Source organism: Mustela lutreola, chromosome 1, assembly GCF_030435805.1.
Source record: "Mustela lutreola isolate mMusLut2 chromosome 1, mMusLut2.pri, whole genome shotgun sequence".
NCBI classification, from domain to species: Eukaryota; Metazoa; Chordata; class Mammalia; order Carnivora; family Mustelidae; genus Mustela; species Mustela lutreola.
In genome coordinates, this window is record NC_081290.1 from 71,105,603 (window position 1) to 71,125,034 (window position 19,432).

The window sequence follows — 19,432 nt, forward strand, 5'->3', positions numbered from 1 at the left end:
TTTCTAATACCATACATGAAGATAAGATGAATTAAAGACTTAACGTGAGACCTGAAAAACATAAAAATCCTGGAAGAGAGCACAGGCAATAACTTCTCTGACATCAGCCTTGGCCAACTTTTCTCTAGATATGTCCCCTGAGGCAAGGGAAGCAAGAAGCAAAAATACACTATTGGAGCTACATGAAAATAAAAAGCTTTTGCACAACAAAGGAAACAGTCAATGAACTAAAAGGCAGCCTATAGAATGGGAGAAGATTCTTGCAAATGACATAGCTGATAAAGGGTTAGTATCCAAAACATATAAAGAACTTATAAAACTCAACACCCCCCCCCCAAATTTTCAGTTTAAAAATGGGCCGGAAACATGAACAGACATTCTCTAAAGAAGGCATTCAGATGGCCACCAGACACATGAAAAGATGCTCATCATCACTGACCATCAGGGAAATGCAAATCAAAACTGCAGTGAGATACTACCTCACATCTGTTGGAATGTCTATAATCAAAAACACAAGAAACAACAGATGTTGGTGAGGATGTGGGAAGAAAGGAACCCTCTTGCAGTGTTGCTGGGAATGCAAACTTGGTGCGGCCCCTGGGGAAAACAGTGTGGAGGTTTTGCAAAAAGTTAAAAATAGAACTACCCTATGATCCGGTAATCACATTGCTAGGTATTTCACCAAAGAATGCAAAAACACTAATTCAAAGGGATGCATGCACCCTGTGTTCATAGTAGCATTAGCTCCAGTAGCCAAGATACAGAAGCAGTCCTAGTGTCCAGGGATGGGTGAATAGATGGAGAAACATAGCCTATAGATTCAATGGAATATTATTTAGCCATAAAAAAGGAAATCTTGCCATTTGCAACAACATTGATGGAGCTGGAGAGTATTGGGCTCAGTGAAATAAAGCAGTCAGATAAAGACAAATACCATATGATTTCACTCATATGTGGAACTTAAACAAACAAGCAAAGGGGAAAAAAAGAGAGAACAAACAGATGGTTATCAGAGGGGAGGTGGGTAAGGGAATGGGTAAAATGGGTGATAGAAATTAAAGCATGCACTTGCTATGGTGAGCACCAGGTGATTAAAATAAAAACATTTTTTAAAAAGTGACATTTCTCTTGTTGTTTCAAAAGAAATAGCTGTTACATAATGAAGTAACAGAATACTAAGAGAGTCACATGAAAGAAAAAATGAATATTGAAAGTATAAGTTAGTATAAGCCACTCTATCAATTTTCGAATAAAATTAAGGACGTGCCTGGCTTCACTTTTTTATCTGTATCCTTCAGAACTGTTTGTCTTTAAAAATTATTTTAGGCAGTTTTAAACTATTTCATCTCTCTCCTAAAGCAGTAATACTGTACTATAATTATCAAGGTAGCTCTCTCACCACAATAGCAATCTTACAAATAAATTACAAATTCCCTGAGAACAGAGGTTATGCCTTGTGTTTCATTATTTTCCCCTTGTAATAGCTATCACACAGAATTATGCATAGAAAACAATGTAATCAGTATAGTACAGATAAGCAAGTGATTCTGATGATAGGAAACACTAACTCTGAACCCCAGCTAAAGGAAATGTTATTCCCACCAAAAATAATTCCATTCTCTTCATTAGTTTAAAAAAAAAAAACTGTACTCCATTATGCTTTGAATTTCAATAAAAATTTATGAAAAATTTTTAAAAGAATTGTTTTAGGTAAAATTAAACTTTGACAAAATAATTTCTGGTTCACTTCCTTAAGAAATGTTGGTCTTCCTTTGAGTATACTCTGTGACTGTTGTTTAAAAATAATATTTGCCACTTATTTGCTCTGCTTAGCTTAAGTGTCTGCCTTCGGCTCAGATCATAATCCCAGAGACCTAGGATCGAGCCGCACATCAGGCTCCCTGCTCAGAGAAGAGCCTACTTCTCCCTCTCCCTCTGCCTGATGCTCCCCCTGCCTGTGTTCTCTCTCTCTCTTTCCAATAAATAAATAAAATCTTAAAAACAAATTAACACAATTGCAAAAATATCTGAGCTCTTCATGATAAACAATCAACATGTTTATTTGGGTCCAGATTTCACATTCTTTTTTTTTTTTTTTTAAGATTTTATTTATTTATTTGACAAAGAGATCACAGTAGGAGAGAGGAAGAAGGGAAGAGATCACAGAGAGAGAGGAAGGGAAGCAGGCCCCCTGCTGAGCAGAGAGCCCTATGTGGGACTCGATCCCAGGACCCTGAGATCATGACCTGAGCCAAAGGCAGCGGCTTAACCCACTGAGCCACCCAGGCGCCCCAGATTTCACATTCTAAACATAATGTTCTGCAGGTTTGTTGTACTTAATTCCTGGTAACTTACTCCTGGTAGCTCTTTCTCTATTCCCTTCAATTCCTGCTCCAGGCTTCTTCAATGAAAAGCGACTCTTGGTTGAGACGGACTGATTTTGCCAAGGCCAAGCTCACAGCTTTCTTATCTCCCCACATATATTGCTTACAATTTGTCCATTAATTTTCCCATTAACTGGCTTAACCTCACAGGTGGTTTTCCATGTTTAAAAAAAAAATCTTTTGGTTTAAAATTTTATTCACTTACCAGCGATTTATGGCATTGCCACTAGATCGTAAGCCAAAAAGAACAGGAATTTATGTGTGTGTTTTTCACTACCATTTTTTAAAAAAGATTTTTAAAAAAGAACGTTTTAAGTGTTCTCCATCCCCAGCATGGGCTCAGAGTCACAACTCTGAGATCAAGAGTTGCATGTCTACGGACTGAGCCAGCCAGGTGCCCCCTTCCACTACCTTCTTTCCAGAACCCTGAGCTATGCCTGGGACAAAACGAGTGATCCAAAATATGCATGGAATGATTGTTAGTTATCAAAGGCAGCTTTATTCCAGGTGCTGGGACACAATGGGAAGCAAAACCAAACACAATCTGGCCCTCAGGGAGTTTACATGAAGGCAATTTAACGGGGATTGATCATAAAAACAAATGTCAAATTGTGAATTTTGTGACAGTGCTATGAAGCAGAGCGACCAGGTTTCATAAGGTATAGACTTAGAAGGATTGTCTCTCTTGGGAGACATGGGGGAAGAGAGCTCCTTGAAGAAGTGGCCGGAGTTGAGATCAGAGGATGATCGCACAGTAATTAGAGGAAGAGGAGAGGACAGAGAGTTCTATTCTTTTTTTAGTTTCTTCTCGGTGTTTTTCCCTCTCACGCAATGTTCACCCGCCATAATGGTATTTATCATTATAGACTCCCTCTTTTTCCTGCAATCTTAGTTTGATAGCTACTTGTGGACTTCTGCATAAACTCGAGTGTCTCCTTTTAGGTAACAACCAAACTTACTTTTCTGTGAAAATGGCCAGTAATCATTTTAGAAATTAAGGACAAAATATCAAAGAGAAGATGAATTAACAAGGAGAACACCTCTCTTCAGCTTACTTACTTTAACTGTTGTATGCTCGAGGAAGTGCCATATGATAAATACTTAATAGATCTTGGTTGGTTAGTGGCTTGGCTGGCTGGCTGAATGGCTGGTTGACTGGTTAACTGGCTGGCCAGATATTGGTTGGCTGCTCAGTAATTGGTAGGTTCGCTGGCTAGCTTGTTAGATGTTGGTTGGTTGGCTGGTTGGCCAAATGTCAGTTGATTGCTGGCTGGCTGACTGGGTAGACGTTCGTTGGTTGGGTGACTGGGGTGGTTTATTGAGTAATAAGAGTGGTGGTTTAGCTCTAGCTTTCAAGTCAGACTTAATTTTATTCAGATTCTGACTGACCATTCACTGATAATGATAAGCAACTTAAATAAGCTCTTTAAGCCTCCGTTTGTTCTATAAAACAGTATTTTTTTTTTCCTCACAGGGTTGTTGTGAGAATAAAGGTGATACTGCATATAAAGTTTTAGCGTGGTACGTAGGATACGTTAACCATTCACTACTATATGTTCACAATTTAAGAGAAAAGAAAGAAGCTTGAGTGTTGTTTCTGAAAGGAACCAAATTAGTGAAACCAAGTGATGAATCCGTTTAAATGTTTGTCTCGTTTATCATAGCCTTCAAATGTTTCACGGATGCCAATACACATCTGTTATAGGGTCATAGTACACAAAGCTAAGAAGGAGCTGTTACATGTGGGAAACTCACAAGCACCCCAGCAGATCTGGACAGATTAGAACTGAATTCACCACCCTCCACCCCACTTCTTCCTGACTGGCCTATCATCGCATGACTGCAGGGCTCATCAGGATAGCAACTTTCTCTATCAAAAAAAAAATTTTTTTTTAGGGAGTGCTAATATATTAGTTGACATTAGTCGACATTAGGGGTTACACAGGTGTTCGCTTTATAATTATTTGCTAAGCTGAACATGTATGTTTTATGTATCTTACTCTAGGCACACCCACACTTAAACCTCTCTAGAGGAGGTGACATTAGCATGCAAGAATGTGATGGACTAGGACTTTACAGATGAAATACATAAACCTATGCTGGGTCTCTATAAGCAAAGGAAAGTCCTTAAATTGCAAATAGAAAGAAATACACACGCAGTAAATCCTGACTGTGAAAAAGAGGACATGAGGTTTATTCCAAGGGTCCAGATTGGCTATCTCCTGGACACAGATGAAGTGGCTAGAGTGGCAAATTACTAAACTTGCGTGCATGTGCCAGTCTGCATAAATGTACCGCGTGCTGGAGTCACTGTAGGGTGGGATTTTTCCACTCCGTTTGCCACTTGCTTAACATTGGGCATGAAGAGCTTCTCTCGATGACAGTGCTTAAAAGACCTGTCTTTTAGAGGTCTTGCACAGACGTCACTGCCCCATCTCTTCCAGCCATTGTCCTTAACATTCACGCCACGTGTGCGTGATTTCAGAGATAGCTGTCCTGGTTTAGTAAACGCCATCGGCAACAAAGACAAAAATTACTCATCTGTATTGCTAACAAGCGGCTTTTGGTTTTTTTTTAGCGCCGACTGGGAGATGCGGCAAAGAAAGCGATCAGCAAGCTCCAGGTCAGAACCATCAAGAAGGGTGATAAGGTAACAGCAGACTCTTTTCTTTATGGTGAGGGACTAGTCAGAAAAGTCCCTGACTTTTCTGGCAGCCAGGGTAGAAGAGATGGAAGGATAGGAAAAGGGGTATCCATGAAAATAGCTCTCCTGTGTCTGTAATTATACCCATCTTTATTAGATATAATTTAAAACAATTTATAAAATGCGTGCAGTAGGACAACAAAGCAGTTGGAAACAAAGCGTAAGAAAATGAAAAGTATAGGAAAAATAGATGAAGCTAGAGTAAATTTTTTAAACAAATACATTACCTGAAATGTGTAACAAAAATGGATCCCAAACTTAGGTTGGGGCTTTCTAGCAGCCAATGCAAGGAAGGAAGAAATGTTCAAACAATATCTAATTACCTTTTTGCAGTGTCCACAAGATGAAAACGAGATGGTTATTCCTGGTATTACAATTTGAGAAAATTTTTCCATAAATCCTTGCAAGGAGGAATGTGTTATATGCTGAGTGATGTCCTCCAGTGATATCTGCAGTAAATACAGAAAGCATATTCAGTCCCTCTGAAATCTAGCATCCACAACCCCACAGTCATTACAGCAGCCTCCCTTGCTGTAGAATGAAGACATAAAGCCAAGAGCAAAGCCTATCTTTTTTTTAATTCTGGTATAATTAACATACGGTGTTATATTAGTTTCAGGTGTACAATATAATGACTCAACTATTCTATACGTTTCTCAGTGCTCATCAAGATAGGTGTATTCCTAATCTCCTTTATATATTTTGCCCACCTCCCCACCCATTTCCCCTCTGGCAAGCACCAGCTGTCTGTAATTAAGAGTCTGAGTTTTTTGTTTGTTTCCTTTTTTTCCCCCTGTGCTTATTGGTTTTGTTTCTGAAATTCCACATATGAGTGAAATCAGATGGTATTTGTCTTTCTCTGACTGGCTTATTTCATGTAGCATTATACCTTCTAGATCTATCCATGCTATTACAAATGTCAAGGTTTCATTCTCTTTTTATGGCTGAGTAATATTCCATCATGTATATGTGTGTGTGTATATATATATATATGAATGATATATATATTATAGTTTCTGTGTGTGTGTGTATAATTCATTAAATGTATATATATCACATCTTCCTTATCCATTCATCTATCAGTGGACACATAGGCTGTTTCCATATCTCAGCTTTTGTAAACAATGATGCCCTAACCATATCAGAAGCAGAAGTGTATCTTGAGAAGGAACAAGGAAACAGTGCAATCCAAGGCCTGCAGACCTCTAAAGGTCTTTCTTCTCCCCAGAAGAAATTTTAGAGTAGTGGATTGTGCTACATGTATTTGGGGCTCATTGGGACATTTGTAAGGGAGTCACAAGTCTGCATGTATAACCAGGTGTCATCTCTAGTCTGAATATTTGATTTATCTCACTATGCGCTGCTATTTTTCAACTATATAAAAAATACTACTGAGCTTCCTAAGATGAAATTCATTTAAAAGCATTACTAAATTCAAAGTATATTTTGCATTACTTTTTTCCCCTCAACAGAATATGAAGTAGGGTATTGAAAGAGAAATGTATATACTCGAATAAAGAGAGATGTATAGGGACGCTTGGGTGGCTCAGTTGGTTGGACGACTGCCTTCGGCTCAGGTCATGATCCTGGAGTCCCGGGATCGAGTCCCGCATCGGACTCCCAGCTCCATGGGGAGTCTGCTTCTCCCTCTGACCTTCTCCTCGTTCATGCTCTCTCTCATTGTTTCTCTCTCAAGTAAATAAATAAAATCTTTAAAAAAAAAAAAAGAGAGAGATGTATATACTTGAATAAAAAGTTAAAACCATGGTTCTAGAGTTGTATACACATAAGATTCCCAAGGAACTGATAGATTAAGTAACACTTGGACACTTCTCCATAAATAGTGTTCCTCAGCCTTGAGATTTGGATGTCACTTCTAATTATAATAAATAGCATTCCCAATAATGGTATACTTAAAAGTTGCTCTCTCACACTCATAATAAAGAGCATTTTATTTTATAGCAACAATACATTACAAAATTATTCCCTCACAAAAGCACTTAACAGTAGAACCCAGAAACAAAAAGTGGAGGTTGGAAGGAATGGAAACTGAGCCAACAGACGGTCAGTTACTGTTTGAGAAAACTGGCGCACAGACCACGGAAAGCCGTCTCCAGGCAAGCTCCCCTTGCTTGTTTGCCTCTTCACCCAGGAGTTGAAGCTACACAAGTCAACGCATCTGTACTTTCTCCATTGCAGGAAACAGAGCCCGATTTTGATAACTGTGCAGTTTGCATCGAAGGATACAAGCCCAATGACATTGTGCGGATCTTGCCCTGCCGGTGAGTCCCTGGGCCGCTCGCTTTTGATTGGGGTGTGTGTGGAGATGAGAGGGCCGCCTGGCTGCGCTGGCTCGGACCTGCCTGGCCTAGCCCTGCGAGGTCAGGCTGCCCAAACCTTTCTGGGTTTAAACAGCGAACAGTGGAAAAAGTGTAACCTTTCTCCTTGAAAACATGTTTTCTTGCGAAATAAATATTTTCCTGATCTCCTTTGCACCAAAGGAAGCATAGTGCTATGAATTAGAACCTCGTGATACGGAAATTGATGATGGGGCTCCCAATTATAAGTTTTCTTTAACAACAGAATTATGATATTGAGAATCCGTTCTAACTTTCACAAGTACTGTTTTAATTTAATTAATGAACTCAGAAAGATATGTCGTGAATTGGGGCACCTGGGTGGCTCAGTGGGTTAAACGTCTGACTCTTGATTTTGGCTTAGGTCATGATCTCCGGGTTGTGAGATCAAGCCCCGTGTTAGGCTCCACGCTGGGGGTGTGGAACATACTTAAGGTTCTTTATCTTCCCCTCTCCCTCTTTACCCCACCTTCTCTCTGTCTCCCTCTCTCTCCTTCTCTAAAAAAAAAAAAAGTGTATATATATTGTGAATAATCATGAAGGGATCAACAGCCAGAATATGGTCTGGAGTGAGGGGGAAGCCAAAGGCAAATTCCATTTCCTTTTGGGTTTTCTTTTATTTGGGGGGGAGGGGGTGGTAGGAGTTTATCAGCAGGAAAGAAATATGACAGTCACCCCAAAACTTCTAGAATCTAGGGGAGGATGCCAACATATGTAGTTGGAAACATTCCCCAAGTGGGATTTTCATATAACCCTAATCCTTCTCCCTAATTGAAATTTACTGTTAAGGTATTTGAATTTTTATATATAGTTAAAATTAAATAAGTTTAAATATATCAATAAAATTAAATATTTTTAAGTTGCATAAAAACTGTCTTCCTATCATTGAAAACCTTTTTTTTTTTTTTTTTTTAAGATTCCATTTATTTATTTGACAGAGAGAGATCACAAGCAGGCAGAGAGGCAGGCAGAGAGAGAGGGGGAAGCAGGCTCCCCCGCCCGAGCAGAGAGCGCCATGCGGGGCTCGATCCCAAGACCCTGAGACCATGACCTGAGCTGGAGGCAGAGGCTTTAACCTACTGAGCCACCCAGGCACCCCGAAAACCTTTTTTTAGTGTTGCTGCATCAAGTATCCTAAAAATAAAAAATTATTCCTTGAAGAAAGTTTCTTCACTTAGAAAGGTGAGCTTTAAAAAGGCTTAAGGGACACCTGGGTGGCTCATTTGGTTCAGCATCCAGCTCTTGGTTTCCACTCAGGTCTAATTTCAGGGTCATGAGATCCAGGTCCTGAGTCAGGCTCCGAGCTCTGCCTCTCCCTCTGCCTCTGCCCCTCCCTCCCTAAAGTAAATAAATAAAATCTTAGAAAAATGTCTTACGAGTACTTAATAAAGTGGATAAAATACACAAAGATATAAAGCAATGCATCTTTAGGAAATATTTCTCTAAAATAAGAAAGAAAATATGCCTGTAGAGGAATTAATTTAATAATCCCAAAATGACAAAGAAGTGTCAAAAAAGGACAGGATATGTAAATAGATGCAGAAATTCCCGAGGGGAATGAATCCTTCTTGAAATGCTTTTAGAAAAATTGATCATCAGGAAACAGGCCTGGGGAAAGTACACTGCTGGCTCCAGCCAAAGCCTTCAATGGAGATGCATTTTCCTTAGCTTTTAGATGCCTGACTAGCTCTAAGACAAAACCATAAAATCAACACATCAAGACTTGGTGGTTTTCTTCCTATGAGGGAATATATAAATTCTTTCTTCAGACATTAAACCTGGTATTTAGTTAGTGACTTCTAGAAACCTGGCAAAGAATGGCAGGCAGCCTGTGAGCCACAGAGAGCCTCTCAGGGTAGCATCTTTTATCTCTGTGATATTTTACTAAGGTTGTTATTCATCCTCATAGTGATAAGCAAGGAATGTGCTTTCCTTTGCTTTGCTGCTCAGAGAGTGTTTACAGCCCCAGGAGGGTACTTCTCATAAAAAATATCCAAAGCAGATCTAAGTTAAATTGCAACTTTTTCCTTTTTTTTTTTTTTTTTTTTTTTTAGAGAATCTAAATGTAATTAAGAAAATCTATTTTTAAAACTATATAAAGCATTACGTTAGCTCCATCATCCCTACTGTATAAAATAACATTCATTTGGAGCTTGGTCATGAGTCTGTCCCAGGTTACCGCATAGAATCACTAGAAGCCACGTTCGATGGGCCACAGTTCGATTTACCGTGCTCCTGTTGGGCAACATTTGGCTGGTTTCGGTTCTTAATTAAGACAAATTACACTGCTTTAGCAGTGTTTAGATTGTCATGATGTATTATTCCAGATCTCTTACAATCGAATTTTTGGAAAGATTAACCAAAGAAATAGCTTTTTAATAATTAAAAAAAAAAAAAAAACTTTAGGAAGTTTAATTTTATTTATACTAGTCCTTGCCCTAGGCCAGTTCAGTGTGGCCTACAATTCTTCCCTTTTTACATTATTATTTGATTCTTGGCTCATTTCTTGACACTTTCTGTTCAAGCTTCTTGCTGTCCATCCGCTTTTATTTCCTTATTGTAGGCCCGGCTTTAAATAACACAATACACTAAGAATTAGCAAGCACAGGTTAGAGTTATTTGTTTGATCTTAGATGAACCATATATATTTACTCTTTGAAGAGCTCATCCATTTTTTTCCATGCTGACTTTAAAATCGAGGTATTTTGGTGCCTGTTGCTTGTTTCTGCCAGACAGTTTGCACTAATGGGTATCATCAAACAAATGCATTGGCATTTGCTTTTTGCTACATAATTTCCTCTGGGGTATTATTAAGCCCCAGATCCTATGAACTTTATAGACTCTCTCATTATTTCCAAGCTGACTCAGCCACAGAATTTTTTGCATCTCCTTAGAGTATAAACCATTTCAAAAAAAAATAATAATAATTCAGTTTTTGTCTTCCTTCTTTCATACTCTTTTCTGTGGCCTCCTAACCCCTCACCCGCTGGGTGTATCACTTCTCTAGTGTGGCCACTTGGGGTGTCTTTCCAAATCTCCCTGGGATATTCTTGTGCTGTGATTTTTTTCAGAATCATTCTCTTGTTTGCCTCTTTTAGAAACCATTGCACAAATTAGGATGAATTAATAAATGATTTCCCCTCTTCATTTGTCGTCATGGCTACTACTAAAGTTAAATCATGCGCATACACGCTCTTCGCCTCCCCCCTTGCTGTCTTCCCTAGGGGCCTTCTCCTGAGCAGGCCCCTCCTCCTCCCATCCCCGCCCCAACCCCCACAGGGCCAGCTGGGCATGCGTGTTCGCAGCAGCTCCCAAAGCAGCTAAGGATCAGACAGCTCTAACCTGTGTGGTTTGAGTTTGATCCTAATACACCACTGGGGTATTTTCCAAAGAATTTTGGTTTTTGCTTAGAGCATATACATGCCGAAATTTACATTATAGTGTATTTTGGGGTTGGTTTTTGTGAGTTAGGTTTATACTTGTGGTAATCATTTTTAGCTACAGAAGATACTTTATTGAAGCATATAATTGAAATTGTATGGTCTTCGTTGTCCAGAGAATAAGTTGGGCTCTCAGATTCTTCCAGAGCTTTTATCCTCTGGTGTTTCTACTGTTCTTCAGTGGTTACTCATTTCAGTCTATTTACCTACCAAGTTTAAAACACTCCTGCTCAGAAAGAACATCACCTCTTCCGGCAAGGCAAAAGTCTTTGTTTGCCACTTTAAAAAAAAAAAAAAAAAAAAAATGCAATGTATGCATCCATACCCTAGGCACCTGTAAAATTCTTTCCTTTCTTGGATTGATCCCTATAGCATTATTACTAATTTAGGAGGATACTGGTTTCTATTACTTTTTCCTTTGACTTTGGAAACTCTTCTATGATGTAGGGAAAATTTTAAAGCTCCTTGGTAACAGCAAGGTAACTAAACTCTTTAGTAACCAAATGCTTCATTTGCAACAATAAACATTTATTTTGTAGCAACTGTGTGCCAGGAATAGTAAGAAGTACCAGAGTTGAAAAGATAAATGGCCTGATCCCTGCTCTGAAGGAAATCAGTCTAGTGTGGGGGAGAGAAGGGAATTTAAATAAGTAAATCACAGTAGAGCATGAGGTGTGCAACAACAATAGCAAAACGGGTTTTTAAAAATTGGAGGAAGCAATACCAGGCACAAGAAAGGCTCTACAGAAGAAAGGACATCTTTGTAATTTCTAACAATGGTTTGCGTTGCCAATTGCCATTTTCATTATAGAAAATCTGTATAATGGGTAAATATGCAATTAGCTATCTAACTCCCCCAGGCAGATAACCACTGCTACTATTTTTATGTATTTCCTTGCTTTTATGTGCTATACCTATTCCGGTAAGTTTAAGATACTACTGTCAACATCCTTTATTACCCTGCTCTTTTCACTTAATATTCTAGGAATATGTTCGAATTGGTTCTAGATTATTAGTGGCACATCTTGACTTTCCTTTGGCCTCTGACTCCGTAGGTAGATGTTGATCAAGGTCTAAGTTAAATAAACCAACCCAAGCCCCTGGAACTTTGGTTCTTATGTAGAACCTGCTAGTCAGTAGTCAAGATGTTTTCGCAGGACGGGCAGAATTTTCTACTGAGGTTAAACGGGAATGTGTCCCGGCTCCCTTTAGCTTATTTCTTAATAATCCATTGATGCGCTGTTCACATTTCAGCATCCCACCCTACTAGAGAGGACAAACAAAAGCAGTGTTCCATATGCAGCCGATGTCAGTATCGTTTGGGTGTGTGGAAGTAGCCCTTGGAGGCAGCGAGCCCCTCTGGCTTCCTGTTGTTACAGTTGGATCGCAAATAAAATAATCCAAAACTCAAGTCTTCATCTTCCATAGATGTGCCTCCACTTTTACCTTGCTCCTAAACAGAGTTCCCCTAGGACAAATTCCCTCCTGAAGTTCTACTTTGTAAACAGTGTTTCCTGGAGGACACTGTAGGAGACATTGTGACCACTGCCCACACTTCGACTGAGGTCTTTGTATTTTATGTTTTAGAGCAGGGGGTGGTGTTTAGATAAAGAAGCAGCTAGAAAAGCCTATTTGGAAATATTTCTGGTTAGGAAGCATGGTACTCTAACTGTTTAGTGTTGGAATTTCAAGCCAGCTTCCCATGTTTGAAGGCAAGCCATGGCCATGGCCTCTCTGAGCAGCCTCTGAGTCAAGGTCAGTGAGTGGCCTGTGGGTCTGGGGTTTGTCAGGTTCCTCATTCTTCACAACAGGATGTCACTTTTGTCCTGAGCAAAGTTATCTGTTTGCTTAGATGATTCTGGAAAGGGTGGGGTGGAGTAAAATATACATAACATAAAATTGACCTTTTTAACCATTTTTAAGTTTACAGTTCATTGGTATGAAGCACATTCACATTGTCGTACAGCCACCACCACTATCCCTTTCCAGAACTTCATTTTCTCAAAGCAAAACTCTGTGGATATTAACACTAACTCCCCATTCCCCTAGTCTGAAGGTTTTATGTGTGGGTGTGCGTGTTGTGTTTTTAATTTAGCCTTGACTTTTTTTAAAGGAAAATGTCAATGAAAAAAGTTAGATTTTGATTTAAGCATCTAATTTAAGTTGGTTAACTAAAAATTGGTTTTTACATATTCTTTTTTTAAAATTCATTTAACTAACATATACTATATTATTGGTTTCAGAGGTAGAAGTCAGTGATTCATCAGTCTTATGTAACACCCAGTGCTCATTACATCACGTGCCCTCCTTAATGTCGATCACCCAGTTACCCTGTTCCTCTACTCCCTTCCCCTCCAGCAAACCTCGATTTCCTATGATGAAGAGTTTCTTATGGTTTGTCTCCCTCTCTGGTTTCATCTTGTTTTATTTTTTTCTCTCTTTGCCTATGGTCCTCCATTTTGTTTCTTAAATTCCACACATGAGTGAGATCATATGATAATTGTCTTTCTCCAACTGACTTACTTCACTTAGCATATTACCCTCTAGTTCCATCCATGTCAGTGCAGACAGCAAGATTTCATTTTTTTATGGCTGAGGAATTTTCCATTATATATTATATATATATATATATACATACATACAAACATATATATATATACATACATACAAACACACCACATCTTCTTTATCCATTCATCTGTTGATAGACATCTAGGTTCTTTCCATACTTTGGCTATTGTGGACATTGCTGCTATTCACACTGGGGTGGAGGGGCCCTTCAGATCACTACGTTTGTGTCTATAGGGTAAATACCCAGTAGTGCAATTGCAGAGTTGTGGGGTAGCTCTATTTTCAACTTGTTGAGGAGCCTCCATACTGTTTTCCAGAGTGGCTGTACCAGCTTGCATTCCCACCAACAGTGTAGGAGGATTCCCCTTTCTCCGCATCCTTGCCAACATCTGTCGTTTCCTGACTTGTTAATTTTAGCCATTCTGACTGGTGTGAGGTGGCATCTCATTGTGGTCTTGATTTGTATTTCCCTGATGCTGGGTGATGTTGAGATCATTTCTTTCATGTGTCTGTTGGCCATTTGAATGTCTTCTTTGGAGAAGTGTCTGTTCATGTCTTCTGCCCATTTATTGACTGGATGGTTTGTTCTTTGGGTGTTGAGGATGATAAGTTCTTCATAGATTTTGGATACTAGCCCTTTATTTGATATGTCATTTGCAAATATCTTCTCCCATTCTGTCGGTTGACTTTGGTTTTGACTTGATGAAGTCCCAATAGTCCATTTTTGCCCTTGCTTCCCTTGCCTTTGGAGACGTGTCTAGTAAGAAGTTGCTACAGCCAAGGTCAGAGAGGTTACTGCTTATATTCTCTAGGATTTTTTGATGGTTTCCTGTCTCACATTAAGGTCTTTCACTCATTTTGAATTTATTTTTGTGTATGGTGTAAGAAGGTGGTCCAGTTTCATTCTTCAGCATATGGCTGTCCAGTTTTCCCAACGCCATTTGTTGAAGAGACTGTCTTGTATTCCATTGGATATTCTGTCCTGCTTTGTCAATATTCATTGACCATAGAGTTGAGGGTCCATATCTGGGCTCTCTATTCTCTTCCATTGATCTATGTATCTGTTTTTATGCCAGTACCACACCAACTTGATGATTATAGCTTTGTAATAGGGCTTGAAGTCTGGAATTGTGATGCCAACAGCTTTGGTAAAATATACATAACATTAAATTGACCTTTTTAGCCATTTTTAAGTATTCATTTCAGTGGCATGAAGCACATTCACATTGTTGTACAACCACCACCACTATCCCTCTCCAGAACTTCATTTTCTCAAAGTAAAACTCTGTGAGCGTTTAACACTAACTCCCCATCCCCCTAGTTTGGAGGTTTTATGTGTGTGTGTATGAATGCCTCTGTGTGTGTGTGTGTGTGTGTGTGTGTGTTGTGTTTTTAATTTAGCCTTGACCTCTATTAAAAAGAAAATATCAATGAAGAAAGTTAGATTTTGATTTAAGCATCTCATTTAAGCTGGCTAACTAAAAATTGGTTTTTACATATTCAATTTGAAACCTAACAAAGAATGATAATTCTACACATTTCTGGTCTTATTGTTCTTGTTACTATTACTGCAATAGTAACATGATGTTACTCTTACATTATGATTAGAAGAACTCTCACTGCTCCTGTTACGATCACTAATATCATTACCACCATCAATTCTTCCCAGGCTTTCTGCAGCAGCTCTCTCCCTAATCTTCCTGCTTCAACTCCTGCCCCTTAATTATTCATCCTGATAAGCCTGTTTTTAATTATCCAGCTAGAGGGGCTGGACTCCAGGTACTTTTTCAGCAAATACAACTTTAAACTCAAAAGTGTGACTTTAAAAAAGCTATCCTTTGGGAAGAGTAATTGAAATAGAATTCAGTCCTCCTGATTCTCTGAAAGGTACCTCTGTAACAAGGTAGGTTCACAGACAGCTGGAAATCATGCCCTTTTGTGTATTAGCTCTTTCCAGGAGACCTGAGCTGGCTGGTGCCATTGCCATCACTTTCATCAAGGATTGCTCTAAGAAGCCATCTTCAGAAAGTTGTCATTGTGTCTCTTATTAGGATTTTATTCTGTGACTCCTTCATGGGGGCTTGCCAGAGCAGTTCATGTACATCATAACCACATTTCTTCCCAGCAAGGGAATGTTTTTAGACTGTGAGTACTGAATTATGATACCGTCCAAATTTTTTTCTGTGTTTGTTGATGGAAAGTCGAGAGCCAAATCTGTCGCCCACTCCTAGCCAAAAGGGATTTTTTTTTAGCTTCAGCCCCGACTGTTTTATGTCTCCATTCTTGTTTTAATTTCTTCTTTAGCTTTTATGATACTTTTTTTTTTTTTAAAAAGGATTTTATCTATTTATTTGAGAGAGAGAAAATGAGCAGTCGGGAGAAGGAGAAGCAGACTCCCCACTGAGCAGAGAGCCTGATGCAGGGCTCTATCCCAGGACCTTGGGATCATGACCTGAATTCAAGGCAGATGCTTAACTGACTGAGCCACCCAGGCACCCCATGATAACTCTTTTTTTACTTAACAATGCCTATCCCTTTATTTAAAAAAATAATCCAAACATATTAAGACATGCCATAATTATGTAACTCTGGGAAAGGCCAGTCCAGTTTGAGGGGACCTTTCAGTGGTAGGCATCTTTACTTTCGCTGTGGCAGAAACAGTAACTGTTCCCCAGATATCGATATGCACCCCCATGTTTCTCAGCCTCTTACTCAAGGAGGGCCATAGCACTGGTTTCAGTCCTCAGAGAACACTCGAGGGCAGAGGAAAGCCCTCCAGCTCATGTCTCCTCAACCTCAGCAGCCAGAGAACCAAGCTGAATGGATGGAACCACAGGTGAGAAGCAGCCTGGGTCCCTGAGTCACCATGTGGAAGATGGCTGCTCTGGAGTGAGTTAAACTACATACAAATTTGTGTGAGAATAAACCTTTACTGGGCATATCACAGAGATTTAGAGTTTAATTTGTTATCCTAGCAAAGCCTAATCTACCTAACACACTGGGTTACCAGAGAAGAGGTGAACACTGATGAAAGCATCATGGAAGGCATTCTCCTCTCAGACCTGTCTGTGGCACCTTTTTGGATATCTGCATCTCCTCAGTCACTTTAAGTTAATTTCTAGGATAGGCACTTTCCATGTTTTTAAAATTTTGTCAACATCATTTTCAATGAATATATCTCATATTCTATACTTTGAGTATTTGGGGACATTTAAGCTGTTTCTGCACATACAGATTTTTTTGCTGTTATAAATAATGCTGTGGTAAATAACTACGTATATAGACCTGAGGTCACATTTCAGATTATTTCCTTGTTCCTGAGGTTATGAATTCGGATTGCCTAAGTGTTTTCCATAAAGCTGTACTGGAGGAGTTTTCTAGTTAGTCAGAGGTTAAGAGTATCTCCAGCAACGATAACTAGAGGTAACCTAGAACCGACAGGGTGTAGTGCACAAGCCCAGGACAATGGTAGAGAGTGGGTAGGCCCTGGTCATATAGAACCTGAATGCACACCTGAGTTATAGCCAAGAGATGGGGGCCTTGCTGAGGGGTTCAGTGTTTGCTGTATACATAGCATGTCAACACCATGTAGAATAGAGCTCAAAGGGATCAGACAGGAGTCTGGGGGCCAGCTGGGAGGCTACTGCAAAGTCAAGGTAAGAAATGCTGAAGGCCTGAACTGCAGTGTTGGCGCTGGGAATGCAGAGAATTGGATCTAGTCAGGAGAGATATGGGAAGTAAACCCAGCTTGAGATAGCATTTGGAGTGTTGAAAATGGCTGCCCATATCAGCTATGACTGATAGATACATCTGTATTTGTTTATAACTAAAACATGCCCGCATCTTTCCACTCTGATTCTAAACAACAGAGAAAAATCCAGCAAGTAGCATAGTTATTCAAAAACTGTAACAGAAGAAAGAGATTTTAAGCACTGAAACAGATTTTATCACTTAAAAAACAAAAACAACAACAATGACAACAAGGAAAACCCAAGCCTTGAGGACCAGCTTTGGCTTATCTTTTTAAGACTTTCTTCTGAGTTACTGGTCCCGGAACACACCCATAACTTGGTCATTTGGTCAAGGTTCCATCTTGGACAGATAATTGTTGGTAAGAACTATACTACCCTGCCTCTTTTGCTTTTCTCCATTTTAGAAATGAGACTGAATTTCAATTGTAGCAGTTTAAGAGCTTTCTTTAGTAGTTGGGGACATAGAATGTACCATACTGCCCTTTTTTTTTCTTTTTTTAAACATAAGTCTACACTTTTACAAAGATCAGAGCACAAGTAACAGCATTTGTTTTGAAAAAGATGAAGTAGAGATTTAAACACAAAATATGCCAAATTATAAATTAAAAAAGAAGAGTATATGTACTGTTAGAGAATAGAACAAATTTATAGTGAAGGACAAATGAAGCTTATATGTGCAAATTGGGGCAATAGATACCCTTGCTTACGAAGGAATTTCTGGTGACATTTCAGCATCTGAGTCAGACAGGACCTAACGGGGTTAGGCCTGGAGATTTGGAAAAGGAATGTTTTTGAGGGCTGCTGAAAAGTCCATGCTGAAATTTGTTCTGCGAGTTTTGATGAATTCTTTGAATTCTTTAGATGTCTGCAGTTGACAAGATGCTTATACCTCAATCCCTGTCTGTCTAATCAATCAGACATCCAGCTGCTTTCCTTTCTTAGTTAATGTAACTGATAGATCCTTTTAACATGGGCCTAATTATTGACTCCTCAAATATCACGATCCATTAATGCCTGTGCTCTATGACAGGTGACATTGTCCTCTACCAGAGAAGCAGCTCGGGGAGACATCTAGTATAAAGTATGTTGGCAAACAGTGGAGAGATCCATTTGTAAAGGTTTCTGAACAAGCATGTATCCTATGACTTCCAGACTGACTTGCCTGGCAAGTCCTGGCCTCCTTAAATCAAATTAATAAGATGTAAGGAGTTAATGGAGGTTTCAGCCGCTAACAGTGGCTTGTGTCCAGTGGGCCTCCTTGGAAAACTGTTCAGGATGTCTCAAAGAATTTCCTTGTTTTCGTTGGATGCTTCCAGCCAAACCCACCTGAGCAGTTTCTAGCCTCCCCTGCTTCTCCAGAAACTCTGATGGGAGATTGAGGTCTCTGATTCTTTAATAACAACACAAGGCAGTATCTCATTTCAGTCCTGATAGTCATCTGTGAACTTCCCTCTTTAGGGGGCAAAGGGTCTCTCATTCACTCTCCCTGCCAGACACTACATAACCATAATAAACCACATAACATAAAAACGAGTTATCATCTCATATAAAAATGAACATCATTTCAGTATTTGAAAACTTTAAAAATCAGAATCAAGTTTTACTGAAAGTACTAAAAATAGATACTAGCCCCCAGGGACCAATATGATTGTAAGATCAGTCAAATGAACTGAATGTCTGTGTGGACAGAAAATTCCAAACTGTTTATGAGTTGTTTGGGGTGTTTGTTTGTTTGTTTGTTTGTTTGTTTTAAAAAAAAAGCTCTGTAATATGGTCAGGATTCTGACTCTGAGTCCTAGGACTCATCAGTGGAAAACAAAGGGGTACTTCCTAGCCAGGCGGAGATGGTCTGTCCTGACTTTACCCTGCCATGCCTGTTACATATGCTTGATCAGGAGCAGATTTTTTTCCAAGTTGCTTATTTTTTAAAAAGAGCGATGAGTGTTGACTGATTTTCATGAGGTTTGACTTATTCTTTCGTGCCCATGTTATGCAAATTAGATTGTTGGTCTTCATTTTCACAGCTGTTTCTTTATAGATGTGATTTTAAAAATAACTTCAGGGTTTTATTGCTAATTGTAGGAAATTTTGAAAATAGAAGTATAAAGAAGTAAACAAATCTAATCTCACAACCCAGAAATAATCATTATTAATATTGCTGGTTTAATTTTCTCTATTGCATAGCCATAAGCATCATATGTATGTCGTTAAACATTGTAAAGTC

The 19,432-nt window shown here is 39.2% G+C and overlaps 1 protein-coding gene across 1 annotated transcript in view; it reads left to right on the forward strand.

Annotated features, from left to right (window-relative positions):
* The window catches only part of RNF150 (ring finger protein 150), a 267,148-nt gene that overhangs the window by 181,244 nt on the left and 66,472 nt on the right, over window positions 1–19,432 (forward strand). Inside the window, exons 3-4 of the mRNA XM_059168254.1 lie at window positions 4,963–5,034; window positions 7,288–7,370. Coding sequence (XP_059024237.1) covers window positions 4,963–5,034; window positions 7,288–7,370 — 155 coding nt within the window. The remainder of the gene's footprint in view (window positions 1–4,962; window positions 5,035–7,287; window positions 7,371–19,432) is intronic.